Source organism: Lolium perenne, chromosome 6 (assembly GCF_019359855.2).
Source record: "Lolium perenne isolate Kyuss_39 chromosome 6, Kyuss_2.0, whole genome shotgun sequence".
NCBI classification, from domain to species: Eukaryota; Viridiplantae; Streptophyta; class Magnoliopsida; order Poales; family Poaceae; genus Lolium; species Lolium perenne.
Genome location: NC_067249.2, coordinates 126255105 through 126278785, shown reverse-complemented (window position 1 = coordinate 126278785; position 23681 = coordinate 126255105). Strand labels below are relative to the sequence as shown.

Below are 23681 nucleotides of genomic sequence, written 5' to 3'. Positions count from 1 at the left end.
AGTAGATCGATGTTGAACACAAGCAGAACATGTGGTGAGGATAATTTTGGCGATTGCTGGAATCGGCCTCCATATTGAATCACGCAATGAAGGTTTTGTAATGTTCCTTCATAGATCTTTGGGGCCGATCCCAGGGATCGGTCTCGCCACGTTTGCTCATCAGTTTGTTCTTGCTACATGGTCAGGCCGGTGGATAAGACCAGCCTAACCCTGCCCTTCGTCACGTCGATGCGCTCGCAGTCGTCCAAATTGATACCTGAGAGTGGCTCTTGGCCTGCTGTTTCCCAAGCGTTCATGCCAGCCGTTGAAATCTCGGCTGAGTCATCGGCCTGGACGACCTCTACCTCATCTCCATCCCACTGTATTACGCATTGGTGCATCGTGGAGGGAATGCAACAGTTGGCGTGGATCCAATCTCTTCCTAGCAGAACAGCATAGGTGCTCTTGCTATCGACGATGAAGAATGTCGTAGGGATAGTTTTCCTTCCTACGGTCAGATCCACGTTCAGAACACCTTGTGCGTCAGTCGCTTGGCCGTTGAAATCGCTCAATGTCACGTTGGTCTTGATCAGATCTGAGCTAGAGCGTCCCAACCGACGTAGCATAGAGTATGGCATAATGTTGACTGCCGCTCCGGTGTCCACCAGCATCTTGTTGACAGGCCTCCCATCGATATAACCTTGCAAGTACAGGGCCTTCAGATGTCTGTAGCTTCTTTCTCGTGGCTTCTCAAAGATAACCGGCCGTGGGCCGCAGTCAAATTGTGCCACAGGTGCCTCGTCTAATCCTGGAGCACTGAACTCCGTAGGAAGGATGAACACCATGTTTGTGCCAGCCGATGTTTCATCATCGGCTTTCCTTTGCTTGGGGCGCCACTCCATTTTTTGTGGTCGACCCTCTTCATCCAGGGTTCGCTGGACCTTCGCGGCCAGATCAGGCCGCGCTTTCCTTAGCGTGTGCAGGTATAACCTTTCGGCTTCCTCCAAGCCGCGCAGTCGCTGAACCCTACGCTTTTGGGAACGGCTGAGTCCATCAGGGCACCACCTTGGCCGGTGGTACCTGTCTTCTTCTTCTTCTTCATCGTCTTCCAAATCCTCGAGATCTTCCACCCGAGGGGACTCAGCGTGTTCGCTTCGAGGTGGGAGAGGCCCTAGACGTTTGAACACGGACATGTTAGCTGCATCCTTCCTCTTCTGTCTACATTCTGGGCAGTTGCCGATTGTAGGCAATCGGCTCATTCCTGAATCCCAGCAGTGTCTGAAGAAGGGGCAGTCCCAGTGCCTATCCTTGTCGTCTTGCTCCCTCGATTTTTCCTTGGCACGGCGCTCGTACTCCTCCTCATCGTGATCATGCCGACGATGTCTCCTGGCGTCCCTAGCCAGACGGTCTCTATCATCATCGTCGCTGGATCGTCGGCGTTGGCTATATTGACTCACGTACTTGTTGAGGAGGTGATCGGAGAGAGGTCGCTGATATCTTACATTCTTCACTTCTCCCTCTGTGATGTAGCGCCTGCCATCGTGACGGAGCCGATCGCATGGAGCGTCCTCCTCTGTGTCCTTGCTACGAGAGCAGCTGCCCTCGTCTCCATCCTTGCCAGAGTGGTGTCCAGGTCCTACCATATTGATGTTGAACGAGAATCCTGGCTGGCAACCTTCAGGGTAAGTGCACTCCACCATGTTAACGGCGGGGAAGGGGTGGGTGTCGACCTTCATGGCGTACTGGTTGAAAATCAGACGTCCTTGTTCTATCGCCATTTGGATCTGCTGACGCCACACCCTGCAGTCGTTGGTGGCATGGGAGAACGAGTTATGCCATTTGCAGTATGGCTTTCCGTTCAGCTCCTGTACCGTGGGGACTTTGAGGCCTTCGGGTAACTTCAATCGCTTCTCCTTGAGTAGGAGGTCGAAGATTTGCTCGATTTTAGTCACGTCAAAATCGAACCCTCCGGGCGGACCTGGTGGCTTAACCCATTTACAGGACACGGGGGTTGCCCCCCGAGTCCATTCAGCCACTGCTACTTCTTGATCTCCCGCAGAGCCTTCGTCTTCATCTGCCTCAACCAGGACTACCGCACGCTTGAATTTGTCCTGGTACAAGTCCGGGTGGCGCTGTTCATATGCCGACAGTTTCTGAACCATGTGTGCCAGTGAAGGGTAGTCTGCTTGGGAGGCCATGTCCTTGATTGGTGATGCAAGGCCCACCACTGCCAACTCGACTGCTTCTTTTTCAGTCACACGAGCCGAATAACATCGGTTCCTTAGATTTCTAAAGCGTTGGACGTATTCTGCCACGGTTTCTCCACGCTTCTGACGTATTTGAGCTAGATCGGCAATGCCGGCCTCGGAAGCCTCTGAGTGAAACTGCATGTGGAACTGTTCTTCCAACTGCTTCCAAGTCCGGATCGAGTCCGGTGGCAACGAAGTATACCACCCGAAAGCCGATCCCGTGAGGGACTGTGCGAAGAACCTCACGCGTAGTGGATCCGATGCTGAGGCCGTTCCTAGCTGTGCCAAATATCGGCTCACATGCTCGATGGAGCTAGAACCATCTGATCCATTAAATTTGGAGAAATCAGGGAGCCGATATTTGGGTGGTAGCGGGACCAACTCGTACTCGTCGGGGTACGGCTTGGAATAGCCGATTGTCCTCCTTTTCGGCACCATGCCGAACTGGTCTCTCAGGATCGTACTGATTTGATCCACGGTGCTGGCTGCAGGAGTCGAACTCTGAAGATTCGCCGGAGTGGCAGACTTAGCCAGCCATGCTTGCTTTGCCCGCTCTGAGCCAACTGCAGGAGCTGAGCTCTGGAGGTTTGTCGGAGTGGCATACTTAGCTAGCCACGTCTGCTTCTCAAGATCGGTCGCTGACGTTCCTCCGGCTTTCCGAAGTCCTCTTTGTTGCGGCCTAGTTTGTGAGCGCCCAGTTACCGCAGTCTGGCACGTATGTGCACGTGTATCCATGAGGGATCTCCTTAGGCGCCTCGTGCAAGAACTGGTAGTCACTAGGGTCACCACCGATCTTGTAGACGACGAATGCCGGTGAATTCGGCACTTCTGGTGCTGCCAACGCGAATGGCAGCGGTGGACGGGACTAGAGTGGCATCTCTCCTTGGTATGTCCCGAGAGCTGGTCCTGACGGAGAGTACTGGTGCCTCATGATCTCCTGGATCACCCGAAGAGCAACACGCTCCAAAGTGTTCACCAGGTTCTCAGAGTGGCGGTGTAGCGAGTGAGCCACCATGTAGTTAATCTCCTGACGCAGGGACCTGGTGCGTTCTTCTGATGGGGCGGACAGGTCTATTCCATCGAGTGCACCTTCAGGCGAGAACCCTTTCCACCTGATGCCATGTGAACGGGTTCTGTGAAAAGAGCCGATGAGGTCGGCTTCGAGGATTGCTTTGACCTCGTCATACTTCTTCTTGAGCTCCTCGGTCAGATCCTCGTACGTGACTGGAGTGCCGTCCGCCATCTCAGATGTAGATGGCGATGTGGTTGATGTCGAAGATTGTCCCACCGGGCGTGCCAGAATGTGTTGCGGTCAGAAACCCACCAGCGAGCAACGACGGGCAACACAGGAGAGCCGGGAGCAACTTAGGGCTGCGGCTGGCCCTGGTCCCTCCGAGCGACGGCCCGCAAAGACTCCGGCATGCACGTCCGATGCTGGTGCAAGGGCGTGCCACCTGACCTATACCTGGTCAGGAAGGTGATGAAGATGCCTCGCTTAGTTTCCTGCATGGCATACACGTAAACATTAAATACGAGCCTCGATCGGCTCTCAGGTTGTCCTGTGAATCGGCTCAAGGAGCCGATCCACCCATGATTCGCACGAGGTGTACGAATATATGGTGGTCCTGCTTGATCAAGATAAAGCTAAAACGATCTACGACGATTTAGGGTTTTCACCGCATAATCGGAACGTCCTACTCACGATTGGGCCTCGCGGCCGCGCACGGTGATCGTAAGCCGATCCTAGACAGGGCCTAAAAACCAACACGAGGTTGATCCCCGGAACATCCTGTCTAGGGCTAGCAAACTACACCCTACGCGCCGCTGGATCCTCCAACCCTTTGTAAGGCCTAACTATGCAGATATTAAACTAATCCTTGAAGAACAAGGAGCAACCATAACGGATCGGATCTACTAAATAATGATCAAGCGGGGTGCCGCCCCTACGCCTAAGATAGGCGTAAGGGCGGCTAGATGTCTAAGGGTTGCACTACGACAGCATATGATACGAAGAACAATGCTAACCCTAACACATCTAAGATAACTACGTTGCTCGCCATCAAAAAGGCTTCAGTACGAGCAACGCATGAACGACGAATAAACTTGTACTGCCTAGATCGCAAGATGCGATCTAGGCAGCATGATGCTTACCCGGAAGAAACCCTCGAGACAAGGGAGTTGGCGATGCGCCTAGATTGATTTGTGATGAACGTGATTGTTGTTTATTTCATAAACCCTAGATACATATTTATAGTCCGTAGACTTTCTAACGTGGGAATAATCCCAACCGTGCACGAGACAAATTCTAACTAACCGACACGTATCCTACTATATTACAGATACACGGGCAAACTAGCCCAAACTTTGCATAACAGGCCGATTCACGTATTTCTTCCATGTATATTCTTCAAGTCCATCTTGATCGCGGCCCACCTCTGACTCGGTCAAATTCTGGTGATAACAACTACCCGCGAAGACTGCTGCGATCCCCTATACTTGTGGGTCATCAGAGTCCCAGGTGGACTCCACCTAAGGTGGCCGGCCACCCCCTCCCAAGGAAAGGTGGGAATCCCACCTCAAGTGGGAATCCCACCTTGGGTAGGTTTCATGTCATATGGAAGGTTTTGGTTTGGGGTCTTATTCGAAGACTTGTAGACCAACTCTTGGGTGTTCCACCTATAAAAGGAGGGACAAGGGGAGGGGGCTGGCCACACCAAAGCCATAGCTTGGCCGCACCCCTCAAGTGGCCGGCCACCCCCTCTCCCAAACCCTAGCCGCCCCACCTCCTCCCTCTCTCCCGCAACGTTTAGCGAAGCTCCGCCGGAGATCTCCATCGCCACCGCCACCACGCCGTCGTGCTGCCGGATTCAAGGAGGAGCTACTACTTCCGCTGCCCGCTGGAACGGGGAGAAGGACGTCGTCTTCATCAACACCGAACGTGTGACCGAGTACGGAGGTGCTGCCCGATTGTGGCACCGTCAAGATCTTCTACGCGCTTTTGAAAGCGGCAAGTGATCATCTTCTGCAACAACGAGAGCCTCCTCTCGTAGGCTTTGGAACTCTTCAAGGGTTAGTCTCGTTCATCCCCTCGTTGCTACCGTCTTCTAGATTGCATCTTGGCTTGGATTGCGTTCTCGCGGTAGGAATTTTTTTGTTTTCTATGCTACGAATCCCTACACATACTTGTGATTATACCCCTTGCAAGCATCCGCAAATACAAGAAAGTAATTAAGATAAATCTAACCACAGCCTTAAACTCTGAGATCCTGCTATCCCTCCTGCATCGATATACCAACGGGGGTTCAGGTTGATGTCACTCCGGCAACCCCACAATTGGCAAACGAATACAAGATGTATTCCCCTAGGCCCATAAACGTGAAGTATCATGTAGTCGACGTTCACATGACACCACTAGAAGAATATCACCACAACTTAAATATTAAACCATTAAATATTACTCAACATAATTCACTACTAACATTTAGACTTCACCCATGTCCTCAAGAACTAAACGAACTACTCACGAGACATCATATAGAACATGATCAGAGGTGATATGATGATGAATAACAATCTGAACATAAACCTTGGTTCAATGGTTTCACTCAATAGCATCAATGACAAGTAGTAATCAATACCGGGAGAGTTTCCCCTATGAAATAATCAAGATTCAACCCTAGATGTTACAGCGGTGACGAGGTGCAGCGGTGGAGATGACGGTGACGGCGGTGGAGATGATGGTGATGATGATCCCAATGAAGTCCAGCTCGATGACGGTGACGATGGCGTCGATTTCCCCCTCCGGGAGGGAATTTCCCCGGCGGATTTCAGCCTGCCGGAGAGCTCTTTTCTCTCTGGTGTTTTCTGCCCCGCAGAGGCGGCTGTGACTCTTCGCGATTATCCCCAACACCTTAGGTTTTCGGGTAGAAGAAGTACGCGAAGGAGAGGCGGCCGAAGGGGGCTGTGAGCCCCCTCCCCACAAGGCGGCGCGGCCAGGATGGGGCCCGCGCCGGCCTATGGGGGGGCCCATGGCGGCCCTCCTCGGTCCCTCCTTTTGGCTGGCTTCTTCTTCGGGAGAAATAAGAACTTCGGTGTAATTTCCGTCAATTGCTGATCTTCAGAAATATTGCATTCTGACGGTGCTTTTTCCGGCAGAATCCTGACTCCGGTGAGTGATTCTCCAATAATCATGAAACATGCAAAATAGGTGAAATAACATAAGTATCATCTCTAAATATGAAATATATCAATGAATAACAGTAAATTATGATATAAAATAGTGATGCAAAATGGACGTATCAACTCCCTCCAAGCTTAGACCTCGCTTGTCCCCAAGCGAAACTGAACTCAGTAAACAAGACCACATATTTATGGAGTGAAGAGTCGATAAATAAAATACGGACAAGAAGCATCACATTAATTCACACAAGACATTCTAGTGAACAACTTCCTCATATAATTCAACTTGAAACAAGTAGAAGGAAATCACAAATAAAGGTGCATAGGAAATCATAATTGGTGATGGCAAACTTTGTTCTTGGTCAAAGAACAGTTAACAGATTGTACCTTTCTGTCGAGCAGTGCTCTTATATTAAAGCTTATATGGCAAAACTTGCATACTCAATCATAATAATCTCTTCATAATCATTGATAACTTTCAAAGCTATATTCATTCGGATAAAACTTGTACTAAACAAGGAAGAAATAAAGGCATGATTAAGTAGATCACAATATAAATGGTTTGATCACAACAACTCAATTGCTTGCTTAAGATAGAGGGAAATAGGTTTACTGACTCAACATAAAGTAAAAGATAGGCCCTTCGCAGAGGGAAGCAGGGATTAAATCATGTGCTAGAGCTTTTTAAGTTTTGAAATCATATAGAGAGCATAAAAGTATAATTTTGAGAGGTGTTTGTTGTTGTCAACGAATGGTAGTGGGTACTCTAACCCCCTTGCCAAACAGACTTCCAAAGAGCGGCTCCCATGAAGGACGTTATCTCTACCAGCAAGGTAGATCATCCCTCTTCTCTTTTGTTTACACATGTACTTTAGTTTTATTTACGGATGACACTCCTCCCAACCTTTTGCTTTCACAAGCCATGGCTAACCGAATCCTCGGGTGCCTTCCAACATTTCTCATACCATGGTGGAGTGTCTATTGCAAAATTAGGTTGCTTACTGATGAATCAGGGCAAAACATGTGAAGAGAGTTATTAATGAAAGTTAATTAATTGGGGTTGGGAACCCCGTTGCCAGCTCTTTTTGCAAAATTATAGGATAAGCGGATGTGCCACTAGTCCATTGGTGAAAGTCTGCCTAACAAGATTGAAAGATAAAACACCACATACTTCCTCATGAGCTATAAAACATTGACACAAATAAGGGATGATAACTTTTGAATTGTTTAAATGTAGCACATGAAGTATTTACTTGGAATGGCAGGGAAATACCACATAGTAGGTAGTTATGGTGGACTCTGATGGCATAGGTTTGGGTTAAGGTTTGGATGCACGAGAAGCATTCCCTCTCAGTATAGGTCTTTGGCTAGCAAGGTTGATTAGCAAGCATAAGAGTTGAGGGAAACAAACAAATACACATGTGATAGAAACAATCATGCATCTTCCTTGTAAGCACAAACAATTTTAACTTCAGAATAATAAGCTAAGATCTAACAAGAAAGAAAGATAATGAAACAACATATCTACATGTATTTCTCTTTTCTACTTAAACTCAAAGTGTTGTTACTATTGACCAATGCTAAGTTTGCCAAAACCAAATAGATTTACTCAATGCTCCCAAAGTGATACCAATACTAACAACAAGATCAATCATATAGTAGAGATTGCAAACTAAAATAAGGTGTGCAATATATAAATGATAAAACTTCTCATTAATATTCCATAACGATAACTCACACCAAGGGATACATAGATAACCAACTAAAAGAGAGATACTTCCACACTGCAACCATCTTATATGATAACTTCCATACTCATGATATGACACTACTTGATAGTAAAAAGGTAAAAGATAGTGATGATGTGATATCGCGACACTCCCCCCAAGCTTGGAACAAACCGAGGGGGTGCCAATACCAATGATGAATTACTCCTTCGGCGGTGGTGGTGATGAATTCTTCCCATCATCAGACTTCCAAGGAAGAGGCTCTCCATCAACAAACGACATCTTGGTCTCAGGAATCCTGAAACTAGCAGCATAGCTTATGTGTTTAAACCTGTTTTCATACTCACAGTTTTGATTCTGAACATCATAGCGTTGAGCTTGTAGTTTGTTGGTAGTGTCGTGAAGCGAGAGGATAGCGTCCCACAGCTTTGCAGTCTCCTTCTTGTGTCCATCAATAAGTTCAGACACAATTTTGTGGAAGATGTCCATTTCACGCTCAGCCATCTTCTTGTAGTTGAAGACCTCTTGTTCTAGTTTCTCCATCCTGTCCTCCAAACTTCCTTCTCCTTTAGGACCCCGGACATCTTCAATCTGCAACTTTCCATCTACGAGAAGCAATTCCTTGGGGTGCATCTTCAGCTCATTCATGTACGGGTTGACGACGTCCTCAAAGAAGCTGTCCTTCGGAGTTCCCGACGAAGACATGTTGGCTCTAGATCCTGGCAGAAAACAGCTCGAAACAAAACACGACGAGAAAACGATATACGGACCTCCAGGGGTCCGGGGGATTATATAGCAAAAAAATTTACGACAGAAGGAAAGTACCAGGTCGAACCAGAGTTGGAGAGAGACACCGAGGGGCCGTCCTCATAGGGCGGCGCGGCTAGGGTAGGGCCCGCGCCGGCCTATGGGGGCATGCCCTCGTGCGTCTCCTCCACTCCGTTTCGATCTCATAATTTTTCATATTTTCCAAAAGTAGCGAAAACATTGTTCGGAAAGTTAAACGCAGACTTTTTATTACCAGAACTGTTACCTATTCAAAGTCGAACTCTGCAAAACTGTCAATTTGCCCTTTGATGAAAGCTTCCGGAGTCACCACTCGAATAACATCAACATCTTCATTATAAGAGTCTCCAGAAAATATAATGCTTGAGTCTTTGTCCATTCACCACTTGTGTGGCATCACCTTTCAGAGAACTAATTTTAATTGCCCCTGAACGATACACCTCCACAATGACATATGGTCCTTCCCATTTTGAGAGTAATTTCCCTGCAAAAAATCTGAGACGAGACCGATACAATAGGACTTTATCCCCAACATTAAATTCTCTTTTGATAATTCTTCTATCATGCCATTTCTTAACTTTCTCCTTAAAAAGTTTAGCATTTTCATAAGCTTCACTTCTCCATTCATCTAGAGAACTCAATTGTAGCAATCTCTTCTTACCGGCAAGTTTAGGATCTTTGTTTAGTTCTCTTACAGCCCAATAAGCTTTGTGCTCTAGTTCTAAAGGTAAATGACAAGCTTTTCCATAAACCATTTTATAAGGAGACATACCCATAGGATTTTTATAAGCAGTTCTATAAGCCCATAGTGCTTCCTTCAACTTACTAGCCCAGTTCTTTCTAGATTTATTAACAGTCTTTTGCAAGATAACTTAATCTCTCTATTTGATAATTCTACTTGCCCACTAGTTTGAGGATGATAAGCGGAAGCAATCCTATGATTAATACCATATTTAGCAAGAGTTTTTCTAAAACCACCATGAATAAAATGAGAACCTCCATCAGTCATAAGATATCTAGGAACTCCAAATCTAGAAAAAATAATATCTAAAAGCATTCTTAAAGAAGTCTCACCATCAACACTTTTTGTGGGTATGGCTTCCACCCATTTAGTAACATAATCAACAGCGACAAGTATATGAGTGTTACCTTCTGAGGAAGGGAAAGGACCGATGAAGTCAAGTCCCCAACAATCGAATGGTTCAATAACAAGAGTATAATTCATAGGCATTTCATTGCGTCTGGAGATATTACCAACCCTTTGACATTCATCACAAGATAAAATGAACTTTCTAGCATCTTTAAAGAGAGTTGGCCAATAGAAACCTGATTGTAGAACCCTTTGCGCGGTTCTATCTCCGGCGTGATGTCCTCCATAAACACTACCATGACACTTACTCAATATCGCTTGTTGTTCATATTCGGGAACACATCTTCGCATAATACCATCCACTCCTTCTTTATCTAAGTGTGGGTCATCCCAAAAATAATGCCTCAAGTCATAAAAGAATTTCCTCCTTTGCTGAGCTGAAAAGGTTGGAGGTAAGTACTTGGAAACAATAAAGTTAGCATAACCAGCATACCAAGGACTATCTCGCGAGCTCACCTTTATTACAGCCAATTGTTCATTTGGAAAACTATCATTAACAGGAACAGAATCATAAGCAATATTTTCCAATCTAGATAAATTATCAGCAACAGGATTATCAGCACCTTTCCTATCTATAATATGTAAATCAAATTCTTGCAAAAGAAGCACCCATCTAATAAGCCTTGGCTTAGCATCTTTCTTTTCCATAAGGTACCTAATTGCAGCATGATCAGTATGAATTGTAACTTTTGAATCAACAATATAAGGTCTAAACTTGTCACAAGCAAAGACTACAGCTAATAATTCTTTTTCAGTTGTAGCATAATTTCTTTGAGGAGCATCAAGAGTTTTACTAGCATAATGAATAACATTCAATTTTTTATCTATTCACTGTCCAAGGACAGCACCTACAGCAAAATCGCTAGCATCACACATGATTTCAAAAGGTAAATTCCAATCAGGAGGTTCAACTACATGAGCAGTTGTCAAGGCTTTCTTTAGAGTTTCAAAAGCTTCCTTACAATCATCATCAAAAACAAAAGGTACATCTTTTTGAAGAAGATTAGTAAGAGGCTTTGAAATCTTAGAGAAATCTTTAATAAATCTCCTATAAAACCCAGCATGACCAAGAACACTACGAATACCTTTAACATCCCTAGGATAGGGCATCTTCTCAATTGCTTCAACTTTAGCTCTATCAACTTCAATACCTCTCTCAGAAATTTTATGTCCCAATACAATTCCTTCATTAACCATAAAGTGGCATTTCTCCCAATTAAGAACAAGGTTAGTTTCTTCACATCTCTGCAAAACTTTATCAAGGTTCCGCAAGCAATTGTCAAAAGAATTCCCATAGACAGAAAAATCATCCATGAATACCTCTACAATCTTCTCACAAAAGCCATGAAAAATAGCAGACATGCATCTTTGAAAAGTAGCAGCAGCATTACATAAACCAAAAAGCATACGCCTGTAAGCATAAGTTCCATAGGGACAAGTGAAAGCTCTTGATCTTTAGTTTTAACAGAATTTGTGAAAACCCAGAATAACCATCAAGAAAGCAAAAATGAGTATTTTTAGATAACCTTTCCAACATTTGATCAATAAAAGGTAAAGGGTAATGATCTTTCTTAGTCACTTTATTAACTTTTCGATAATCAATGCACATTCTATACCCTACAACTACTCTTTGAGGGATGAGCTCATCATTATCATTAGGTACAAAAATTATTCCTCCTTTCTTAGGAACACAATGCACAAGACTAACCCATCTACTATCAGCAATGTGATATATAATACCAGCTTCAAGAAGTTTTAATACCTCATTCCTTACCACATCCTTCATCTCGGGAATTAGACGACGCCGATGTTCAACAACAGGCTTTGCATCATCTTCCATGTTAATGGCATGTTGGAAAATAGAGGGAGAAATCCCCTTCAAGTCATCAAGAGTGTAGCCAATAGCTCCTCGGTGTTTCTTCAATATTTCCAATAACCTTTCTTCCTCAAAATCTGAAAGCTTAGAACTAATAATAACAGGATATATTTTCTTATCATCAATATGAGCATACTTAAGATTATCAGGCAATGGTTTTAAATCAAAAACAGGATCTTCCTTTGGTGGTGGTGTTGTACCTAGATCTTCAACCGGCAAGTCATGTTTAAGAATAGGTTGACGAAGGAAAATTTCATCAAGATCATTCCTTTCTTCCCTAAAGACTTCACTCTCACTATCCTCCAAATGTTGCTGCAAAGGATTTTTAGGAGCTAGAGCAATAGATGCACACTGTTCAACTCTAAAATCATTATTAGGCAAATCAGCTTTATAAGGAGTTTTGGCAAATTTAGAGAAATTAAACTCATAAGATTCACCAGCGAATTTAGTTACAATTTTCTGCTTCTGGCAATCTATAACAGCTCCACAAGTGTTTAGTAAAGGTCTACCAAAAATAATAGGACAAGACTTACTAGCAGCAGAACCAAGTACTAAAAAGTCAGCAGGATATTTAATCTTACCACATAGAACTTCCACATCTCGAACAATACCAATAGGAGAGATAGTTTCTCTATTAGCTAGCCGAATAACCACATCAATATCCTCAAGTTCACAAGAACCAATTTCATGCATGATTTCCGTGTAAAGCTCATAAGGAATGGCACTAATACTTGCACCAATGTCGCATAAACCATAATAACAATGATCACCAATTCTAACAGAGAGCATAGGAACACTGGCTTTCCTAGACTTATTAGGATGTGAAACAATATTAGAAGCATCTTCACAGAAAATAATATGACCATCTTCTACATTTTCAGTCACAAGATCTTTAACTATTGCAATAGCAGGTTCAACCTTTATTTGCTCTTCAGGTTCTATAGGTTTCTTTGCACTTTTATTAACCGCACTAGTTATAACAGAATACTCCTTCATTTTGGTAGGAAAAGGAGTTTTTTCAATATAAGCTTCAGGAAGAATATGATCAACAGTTTTAATTTCAACATAATCTATAGGTGAATCAGTTTTATCTTTGTAAGGTTCATGATACTTATCAAAATTCTTCGTAGGCAATTCAAAATGAGAAACAAAAGCTTTATAAAAATTTGCAACAACTTGAGAGTCAAGACCATAAGTAGCACTCATATTACGAAATTTATCAGTATCCATAAAAGTTTCAATGCATTCATAATCATAATTTATACCCGACTCTCTATCTTTGTCGTTCTCCCATCCTTCAGTATTCTCCTGAATCCGATCAAGAAGGTCCCTTTTAAACTCTTCTTTGTTGCGTGTGAATGATCCAGAACAAGTAGTATCCATCAAGGTTTTATCTTAAAAAGAAATTCTTGCATAGAAATTATCAATGATGATATTACCAGGAAGCTCATGAATGGGGCATTTGAGCATTAAAGACTTCAATCTCCCCCATGCTTGGGCAATACTCTCTCTATCATGAGGCCAGAAATTATATATGTGGTTCCGGTGTTTGTGAATTTCACTTGGAGGATAAAATTTAGAATAAAATAGAGGTACAATATCCTTCCAATCAAGAGAATCCCCATTCTTCAGCAATTTATACCAATGCGCCGCTTTACCAGACAGCGATATAGATAATAGTTTCTTCCTAACTTCATCCATAGCAATACCTGCACACTTGAATAACCCGCATAATTCATGTAAAAACAGAAAATGATCTCCAGGATGGACGGTTCCATCCCCTTCATAGCGGTTATCCACAACACGTTCAATAATTTTCATAGGTATTTTGTATGGAACCTCTTTCTCACCTGGCGCCTCATCCACTACCTTTGCAGTAGTAGTAGATTTTCCAAATAGAAATTCAAGAGAATATCTCTCCATAATAAATTATAGCAGCAGGTAGAAATAAAATCAGCACGTACAGTAAAAGTTTCCCTTACCAATTCCACTTACCAATAGCGCTTCACTCCCCGGCAACGGCGCCAGAAAATAGTCTTGATGACCCACAAGTATAGGGGGTGTATCGTAGTACTTTCGATAAATAAGAGTGTCGAACCCAACGAGGAGCAGAAGGTGTTGACAAGCAGTTTCGATGAAGGATTCACTGTAAATGCTCACAGACAAGTATTCAGGGGGTTTTGATATAGCAGATAAATAAAGTACAAGTAAGTAAAATGCGAGTGTAATAATTGCAGCGAGTGGCCCAATCCTTTTTAGCACAAAGGACAAGCCGGTTTGTTTAGTTATAATGACCAAACGTTCTTGAGGACACACGGGAATTTAGTCTAGTGCTTTCGCTTCATATAGTTGATTAATCTTCATTGTTTTGATAAGTGTTGTGTGGGTGAACCTATGCTAATGCACCTCCCTTCCTAGGAATAATACATACTTGTGATTATACCCCTTGCAAGCATCCGCAAATACAAGAAAGTAATTAAGATAAATCTAACCAAAGCCTTAAACTCTGAGATCCTGCTATCCCTCCTGCATCGATATACCAACGGGGGTTCAGGTTGATGTCACTCCGGCAACCCCACAATTGGAAAACGAATACAATATGTATTCCCCTAGGCCCATAAAGGTGAAGTATCATGTAGTCGACGTTCACATGACACCACTAGAAGAATATCACCACAACTTAAATATCAAACCATTAAATATTACTCAATATAATTCACTACTAACATTTAGACTTCACCCATGTCCTCAAGAACTAAACGAACTACTCACGAGACATCATATAGAACATGATCAGAGGTGATATGATGATGAATAACAATCTGAACATAAACTTTGGTTCAATGGTTTCACTCAATAGCATCAATAACAACTAGTAATCAATACCGGGAGAGTTTCCCCTATGAAATAATCAAGATTCAACCCTAGATGTTACAACGGTGACGAGGTGCAGCGGTGGAGATGACGGTGACGGCGGTGGAGATGATGGTGATGATGATCCCAATGAAGTCTAGCTTGATGACGGTGACGATGGCGTCAATTTCCCCCTCCGGGAGGGAATTTCCCCGGCGGATTTCAGCATGCCGGAGAGCTCTTTTCTCTCTGGTGTTTTCCGCCCCGCAGAGGCGGCTGTGACTCTTCGCGATTATCCCCAGCACCTTAGGTTTTCGGGTAGAAGAAGTACGCGAAGGAGAGGCGGCCGAAGGGGGCTGTGAGCCCCCTCCCCACAAGGCAGAGCGGCCAGGATGGGGCCCGCGCCGGCCTATGGGGGGGCCCATGGCGGCCCTCCTCGGTCTCTCCTTTTGGCTGGCTTCTTCTTCGGGAGAAATAAGAACTTCGGTGTAATTTCCGTCAATTGCTGATCTTCAGAAATATTGCATTCTGACGGTGCTTTTTCCGGCAGAATCTCGACTCCGGTGAGTGATTCTCCAATAATCATGAAACATGCAAAATAGGTGAAATAACATAAGTATCATCTCCAAATATGAAATATATCAATGAATAACAGTAAATTATGATATAAAATAGTGATGCAAAATGGACGTATCAATTAACCACGGGGGCATCCCCAAGCTTAGACTTTTCACTCTTCTTGATCATATTATATCATCCTCCTCTCTTGATCCTTGAAAACTTCTTTCACACCAAACTCAAAATAATCTCATTAGAGGGTTAGTGCATAATAAAAAATTCACATGTTCAGAGGTGACATAATCATTCTTAACACTTCTGGACATTGCCCAAACCTACTGAAAGTTAATGGAGCAAAGAAATCTATTCAACATAGCAAAAGAGGCAATGTGAAATAAAAGGAAGAATCTATCAAAACAGAACAGTCCGTAAATACGATTTTGTTCGAGGCACTTAACATGCTCAGATGAAGAAGCTCAAATTGAATGAAAGTTGCGTACATATCTGAGGATTACTCATGATTTTTCGCAGATTTGTCTGAGTTACCTACAGAGAGATCTACTCAAATTCGTGATAGCAAGAAATCTGTTTCTGCGCAGAAATCCAAATCTAGTATCAACTCTCTATCAAATACTTTACTTGGCACAACAATGCAATAACATAAAGATAAGGAGAGGTTTCTACAGTAGTAGCAACTTCCAAGACACAACAAGACAGTAGCAAAATAAAAACATGGGTTATCTCTCAAGAAGTGCTTTCTTTATAGCCATTAAGATGGGCTCAGTAATTTTAATGATGCTCACATAAGGATGAGAGTTGAAGCAAAGAGAGCATCAAAAAGCAAGTATGAAACAAATTTAAGCCTAACCCGCTTCCTATGCATAGGAATCTTGTACACAAATAAATTCATGAAGATCAAAGTGACAAGCATTAGAAGATAAAACACGAGTAACTTCATAATTTTCAGCATGTAGAGAGGTGTTTTAGTACAATGAAAATTTCTACAACCATATTTTCCTCTCTCATAATAATTTCCAATAGCATGATGAACAAACTCAACAATATAACTATCACATAAAGCATTCTTATTCACATGCATAAAAGTATCATTACTCTCCACATAAGCATAATCAATTTTATTAGTAATAGTGGGAGTAAAACTATCACAACCATCATTGTAATCATCATAAATTGCAGGCATGGTATAATCATAATAAACTTTATCCTCCATAGTAGGTGGCACCAAAATACCACTATCATTATAATCATCATAAATGGGAGGCAAAGTATCATCAAAGAAAATTTTCTCCTCAAAATTTGGGGGACTAAAAATATCACAACCAGCTTCCCCAAGCTTAAATTCTTCCATAGCATTAGCAATAATAGTGTTCAAAGAGTTCATGCTAATAACATTGCTACAACTATTTTGCAAACAAAGTTCCATGGGTTTTTTAATTCTCTCTTCAAACACATCATGTCCTAATTCAATATAAAGTTCATAAAGATCTCTAATTTTGTTGTTGTTTTCCATTAAGCCTAACTAGTGAAATAAAAACAAGAAACAAAAAGATATAATTGCAGGATCTAAAGGAAATAGCTTCGAGCACTCACACACCGGCAACAGTGCTAGGAAATAGCTTAGTAGTCGGAGGATGTGAATACCTTTTACCTTACCTCCCCGGAAACGGCGCCAGAAAATAGCTTGATATCTATCTACGCACGCTTCTATTCCTGTAGACAGTGTTGGGCCTCCAAGAGCAGAGGTTTGTAGAACAGCAGCAAGTTTCCCTTAAGTGAATCACCCAAGGTTTATCGAACTCAGGGAGGTAGAGGTCAAAGATATCCCTCTCAAGCAACCCTGCAATTAAGATACAAGAAGTCTCTTGTGTCCCCAACACACCTAATACACTTGTCAGATGTATAGGTGCACTAGTTCGGCGAAGAGATAGTGAAATACAAGTAATATGGATGATTATAAGTAGTAATTGGAATCTGAAATAAAGATGGCATCAAGCAAACATGTAGCAGAACTTGTTGGAAATGGTGTTTCAATGCTTAGAAACAAGGCCTAGGGATCATACTTTTACTAGTGGACACTCTCAACAATGATCACATAAATAAATAACTTCTCTTCACTTGTGCTACTTCAAACACTCTCTTGTTGGATAACAAACATCATTCATTGTGTAGGGCTATAAAAGCACACCTCAAGCCGGAGTAAACAAGCTCCACAACATCCGAAGTTCATATTAAAGTAACCTCTAGAGTGCATAATAGACCGTTACGATTTAGACCGAGTACTAACATAGCATACACACTGTCAACAATAGCTATGAAAGGGGGAATAGATCGCATCAATACTATCATAGTAATAGTTAACTTCATAATCTACAAGAGATTACAATCATAACCTACACCAAGTACTACATGATGCACACACTGTCAACATTACATCATGGAGGAGGAATAAACTACTTTAATAACATCACTAGAGTAGCACATAGATTAATAGTGATACAAAGCTCATGATCACATAAAGATCACATGGGAGAGAGAGATGAACCACATAGCTACCGGTAGAGCCCTCAGCCTCGGGGGAGAACTACTCCTTCCTCATCATAGGAGACAACAATGGCGATGAAGATGGCGATGGTGTCGATGGAGGTGACTCCGGGGGCAATTCCCCGTCCCGGCGACGTGCCGGAACAGAGACTTCTGTCCCCCGAAACTTGTCTTCGCGATGGCGGCGGCTACGGAACTCTTCGTGGAATATCGTCTATTCTGGTAGGGTTTTCGGAGACGGAGCTTTATATAGGCGAAAGGGCGGAGCCGGAGGGTCCAGGGGGTGCCCTCACCACATGGCGGCGCGGCCAGGGTGGAGGCCCGCGCCCCCCTATGGTGTGGGGCCCCCTTGGCCCCCCTCCGGCACTTCTCTGGCTCTCTGGAACCTTCCGTGAAAAATAAGATCGTGGGCTTTTGTTTCGTCCAATTCCGAGAATATTTCCTGTGTAAGATTTCTGAAACCAAAAACAGCAGAAAACAGGAACTGGCGCTTCGGCATCTTGTTAATAGGTTAGTTCCGGAAAATGCATAAAATCATTATAAAGTGTGAGCAAAACATGTAGGTACTGTCATAAAACTAGCATGGAACATCAGAAATTATAGATACGTTGGAGACGTATCACCAGCGCAAACGAATTTCGCGCGGACAGGGATAGTACACTTCAGCGCATCCTGAACGAATTGAGCTCGCAAACCATTTTCATTTCAAATTTAGTCATGAGTGTCCTTCTCTTACTCTTACGTTTGTTGTCCCTTCTCTTGGAGGCACACTCTCCCTCTCTCTCTCATGAAACATGTCGGCACAGGCAATTGAAGCCCTAGCGAGCGGTGGAGGACGTGTTTTCGCTCCGGACGTGCTCAAGCCAAAGAAAAAGCTCAAGCCGGCGCAACTAACTTTTGAGACCAAGAAGCGCGCCGGCGGAGTGAGAGGGGTAAGGCAAGGGTGGCCAAAGTCGAAGCCACTACCCGGATCAAAGCCGAATGCGCCGCTACCCTTCATGCTCGTGCCAACACCAACACCATCGCCACCTAAGCTGCCACCAGGCTGTGCTCATGCTCACGCAAGAGGCGCTCACCACCGCCCTAGCCAATGTTGGTATCTTTGGCACTTCTTCGACAAGCTTGGCCTCGTCATTGAACGGACAAGTGCCTCTTCGACCCTGATCACCAAATCTCTCGGTGACAGATCGCGGGACACGTCAGCGACTCACGGGAAATGTCGGCAGAGATCTCGTTCCTGCACAATGTCTCGATGCCTTTTGTATTCACCTCAACCATGTATCCGACAAACTAGGAGTATTGTTGAACATATCCGCGCGAAGATTCTCAAGCCCGTAGTGAAAAAGAAATACTTGTCTTTTTTGCCGTTTCTAAAAAAGATATTTTTCTGTTTTCTAATGTAAGACTTAACAAGTTAACTAAATACGGAACAAAATGAGTGAGCCTATACACTAAAATGCATCTAGTGATCTAGATATATGCATTTACTAAAAAAGTTAGTAAAAATCCTATACCAGTGAGGGGTACTAATATACAGCAGGGGTAAATAATACTCCAAAACAACAAGCGGGGCGGCAAAGAAGCTGCTGTTTCTCGAAACCGCTTCCTTTGCCTTTATCCAGCAACTTCGAGCACATCCTTATCCTTCTTTCACTTCAATAAAAAGAAGAAGGGGCTTGAGTTATCAGCACCTCGAACATCTTAACGTCATCGTATACACTTGGGAAGCAAGAAGAAGCTCGGAGGGTGGGTAGTCTATTCGTGGGGAGCAAGAAGCTGAACCTTGGTAGATGGCTAGTATAAGAGCGACCGCGGCAAGGATCTCTCGGCCCTCGTGGTCGGCTGTCGCGGTGACCGTGACGAGGAGGATGGAGGGCATCGGTGGCAGCCGCCCCGCGCCACGCTACTTCGGTGACAGCATCCGCTCCGGCAAGGTTCTCAGCGAGGAGGAGCGCGCCGCCGAGAACGTCTACATACAGGCACTGGCGGAGCTAGGAAGAAAATTATGGGCGGGCCAGCTAGATAAAAGCATAGAAAATTTGTTTTCAAACACACCATTTTTACTAAACATAAGTGCATTGGTTACAGATCAGCCGACACGTACATATATACTATTAGTATAAACAAAACAGGCTACCAAAAGATGCTACCTAAGGAGCTAGATCAGAGATGTTCAGGCATACATACTTATACTACAAGTCAGCTTTTCGATCTTTTTTGCCACTAAAATCTGCAATGATATCTTCATAGCTGTATGTCTCCAAAATTTCACCCTCTATGTTGACTAACAGATTGTTGGCAAGATAATCATCCTCCATTTTGTTGCGCAACCTCGTTTTAATGATTTTCATACTGCTGCTGCTGCTGCTGTGCTGCCTTGCTCCTTCTCCCCTCCATGCCCCCGGTTTCCCCTTCCGATTTCCCCAACCTAGCTCCGCCCACGCGCCTCCATTGTTTCTGTCGTGGCCGAGTGAGTCAACGAGGCAGAGAGGAAAGGATCGTGTGCGTTCTGGACGACTGAACTTCTCACTTCTAGTCATCTTGTGGGCTGCTGTTGGGCTGGACAGCTGATGCATAGTAGTTGATTTTATTTTGGCCAAAAACCTGGGCAGGCCGTGGCCCGGTTCGGCCCCTTCATAGCTCCGCCAGTGCATACAGGTGACTGCAGATTTAGCTGCTGCTAGCATTCATTTTTTTTTTTTTTTTTTTTTTTTTTTTGCTTCTATTATGAACTTGTACAAGCGCTGAAGATATTGATTTCGTAAGCAGAAGATGGAGAGGGAGAAACTGGAAAAGCTGAGGAGGAAAGCGGACCAGGAGAGGGCCGACGCGGCTAAGAGGGCGGCCGCCGGCAAAGGGGACAAGGTAACTTATCAAACAAACGATCTCTACGGACTTTTGTTTGCCGAAGTTGCTTCATGTGCGGCGATTGATGATTTCGTTCTTGATTACTGCAGAAGGATGAGGGGCCTCGTCCGAACTGATTACTCTGATCAATCACATCCTCTGTTGGTGGCGCTGGTGTTGTATGTGTTGCAAATGTAGTGTTTTGATTTCTTCTTTTTTTTAAATCGCGTCCATGGCATGCCCTGCTGTGAAATCTTGTTTTGTCTAAGCTGGTTTTCTAAGTGTTGTATTGTACATAAAACAGAAAGCTCTATCGACCAGAGCGTTTGTACTGTATGTATTTTCTGGACAGTACATAAATAAGAGGTTGAGCGTGTTGACAGTATAAAATTGCGGGATGTGCTATTCTGGAAAGCTGAAAATTTCGGTCTTATCCATTCCGCGTCACTTGTGTATGTCATGCGATGCTCTGCATCAAGTCTGAAATCTTCTTTTTCTTGAGAAAGATTCAGCACGAAGCCTACTTTTCGTAGTAGGCGAAGTCGGGAACGAAGCTCATGTTGCGAGGTGCGGTTTGGCATCGTCTATGGCATTGCCGAACTACTCATCATTCTATTAATATGTTCTAACAATGAAAATCATAAGGGGTCCATAGCTCAGTGGTAGAGCAATTGACTGCAGATCAATAGGTCTCCGGTTCGAACCCGGATGGGCCCTTCTACTGTTGAAATACTTATTTTTTAATCAGAACTCGCTTTGTTTTTATTTTTATTCTTACCATTTAATTACTTTTTTATCACTTTTACCGGATGAGCTTTCTAGAGATAACCTATTTTTCATTAGGCTCGGTTAGTTTTTATTCTTACCGTTGAATTAATTACGTGTGTGTGATTTTAGGTCATTCTACCGTTGAAATACTTATTTTTCTGCATAACTCGCTTTGTTTCTATTTTTATTCTTACCGTTTAAATAATTTTTAATCAGAACTCGCTTTGTTTTTATTTTTATTCTTACCATTTAATTACCTTTTTATCACTTTTACTGGATGAGCTTTCTAGAGATAACCTATTTTTCATTAGGCTCGGTTAGTTTTTATTCTTACCGTTGAATTAATTACGTGTGTGTGATTTTAGGTCATTCTACCGTTGAAATACTTATTTTTCTGCATAACTCGCTTTGTTTCTTTTTTTATTCTTACCGTTTAAATAATTTTCTTTATTTTTACTGGATGGACCCTTCTAGAGATTACTTATTTTTATCAGAACTCGGCCAGGCTTTTTATTCTTACCGTGAATTAATTATGTGTGTGTGATTTTGGGCCCTTCTATCGTTGAAATACTTATTTTTCATCGGAACTCACTCTATTTTTTTAATTCTTGCCGTTTAATTAATTTTTATTCTTACCGTTTAATTACTTCTAGAGAATACTTATTTTTCATTAGAACACGGTTAGTTTTTTTATTCTTACCGTTGAATAAATTATGTGTGTGTGATTTTGGGTCCAACAATAAATAACTGGCATCATCAAATAAATTCAGATACCATGTAAAAAACAAAATTTAGAAAATATTTTGTTATTATAATACAGCTTGGAACTTCTAGAGATTACTTATTTTTCATTAGAACTCGGTCTGTTTTTTATTCTTACAGTTGAATTAATTATTTGAGGTTGGCTTGTATGTGATTTTAGGTCCAACAAAAAATAACTAGGCATCATAACCTAAACTCCGGTATCATATAAAAAACTAAATTCCGAACTTGCTCTGTTTTACAGTTAAATTACTTATCTTTTTATTCTTACCGGATGGGCCCTTCTAGAGATTACTTATTTTTCATCAGAACTTGGTCTTTTTTTATTCTTACTGTTGAATTAATAAAGTGTATGTGATTTTGGGTCCAACAATAAATAACTAGGCATCATCAACTAAACTCAGATACCATGTAAAAAAATCAGATTTTTTTTTGTTATTATAATACACTTTGGAACTTCTAGAGATTACTCATTTTTCATGAGAACTCGCTCCGTTTTATTATTACTGTTGAATTAATTATTTAAAGTTGACGTGTATGTGATTTTGGATCCAACAATAAATAACTAGGCATCATCAACTAAACTCAGATATCATGTAAAAAAAACTAAATTCAGATACCATTTTGTTATTATAACACACTTTGAAAACTTGCTTTGTTTTTTTATCGTTACCCTTAATTTAATTCTTTAAGGTTGGCGTGTATGTGATTTTTGGTCCGACAATTAATAACTAAGCATCATCAACTAAACTCAGATAGCATGTCAGAAAAAACTAAATATTTTGTTATCATACAACACACTTTGGAAACTTGCTTTATTTTTTTATTCTTTCTGTTGATTTAATTATTTAAGGCCGGTGTGTATGTGATTTCGGGTCCAACAGTCAATAACTAGGCATCATCAACTAGACTCAGATACAATGTAAAAAAAACTAAATTTTTGGAATTAAAGCGGTTAGTGGAGGATCGATCATGGATGAAACATGTGCTTTGCTACTGCTCCTAATGCTCCAGCGTGGTGCTATCTCTAGCCGCGACATTTTGTTTCGTTGAGTACTCTTCGGATATCGGCTCCAACAATAAATGGCTAGACATCCTCAACTAAATTTGGATAACATTTTATTATTATATAGTATACACTTTGGATTTTAGGCAGCTAATGGAAGACCGGTCATGGATGAAATATGTCTTTTGCGGCTGCTCCTAATGCAGTAATGCTCCACCGTAGCACCATCTCTTAGCCAAGACATTTTGTTTCATTGAGTATATTTTATATGTAATGACAAATTCAGTCAACGAGCCCAACCTAGCCATAATTCAGTGCTTAATAGATATTTTTATGGATCCTTTAACAAGAATATTACCACTTTGGTAAGTAAAGATAT

At 42.6% G+C, this 23681-nt stretch overlaps 1 protein-coding gene and 1 non-coding gene across 2 annotated transcripts; both read left to right on the top strand.

Annotated features, from left to right (window-relative positions):
* Nucleotides 1–19591: 19591 nt before the first annotated feature.
* On the top strand, nt 19592–20983 carry LOC127334606 (uncharacterized). The gene is made up of 3 exons (XM_051361106.2): nt 19592–19898; nt 20689–20784; nt 20877–20983. Exons 1-3 carry the CDS (start codon nt 19710–19712, stop codon nt 20901–20903), a joined length of 312 nt encoding a protein of 103 aa, XP_051217066.1. The 5' UTR covers nt 19592–19709; the 3' UTR covers nt 20904–20983.
* A 428-nt stretch (nt 20984–21411) lies between these two features.
* Nucleotides 21412–21483, top strand: TRNAC-GCA (transfer RNA cysteine (anticodon GCA)). Its single transcript has one exon. It is a non-coding gene; the product is annotated as a tRNA-Cys (tRNA).
* Nucleotides 21484–23681: the final 2198 nt, after the last annotated feature.

Coding starts and splice junctions, on each gene's coding strand:
- LOC127334606 (XM_051361106.2), top strand. CDS start 19,710: ATGGCTAGTATAAGAGCGACCGCGGCAAGGATCTCTCGGCCCTCGTGG. Junction 19,899..20,688: donor CCGAGAACGTCTACATACAG/GCACTGGCGGAG, acceptor TTTCGTAAGCAG/AAGATGGAGAGGGAGAAACT. Junction 20,785..20,876: donor CCGCCGGCAAAGGGGACAAG/GTAACTTATCAA, acceptor TGATTACTGCAG/AAGGATGAGGGGCCTCGTCC.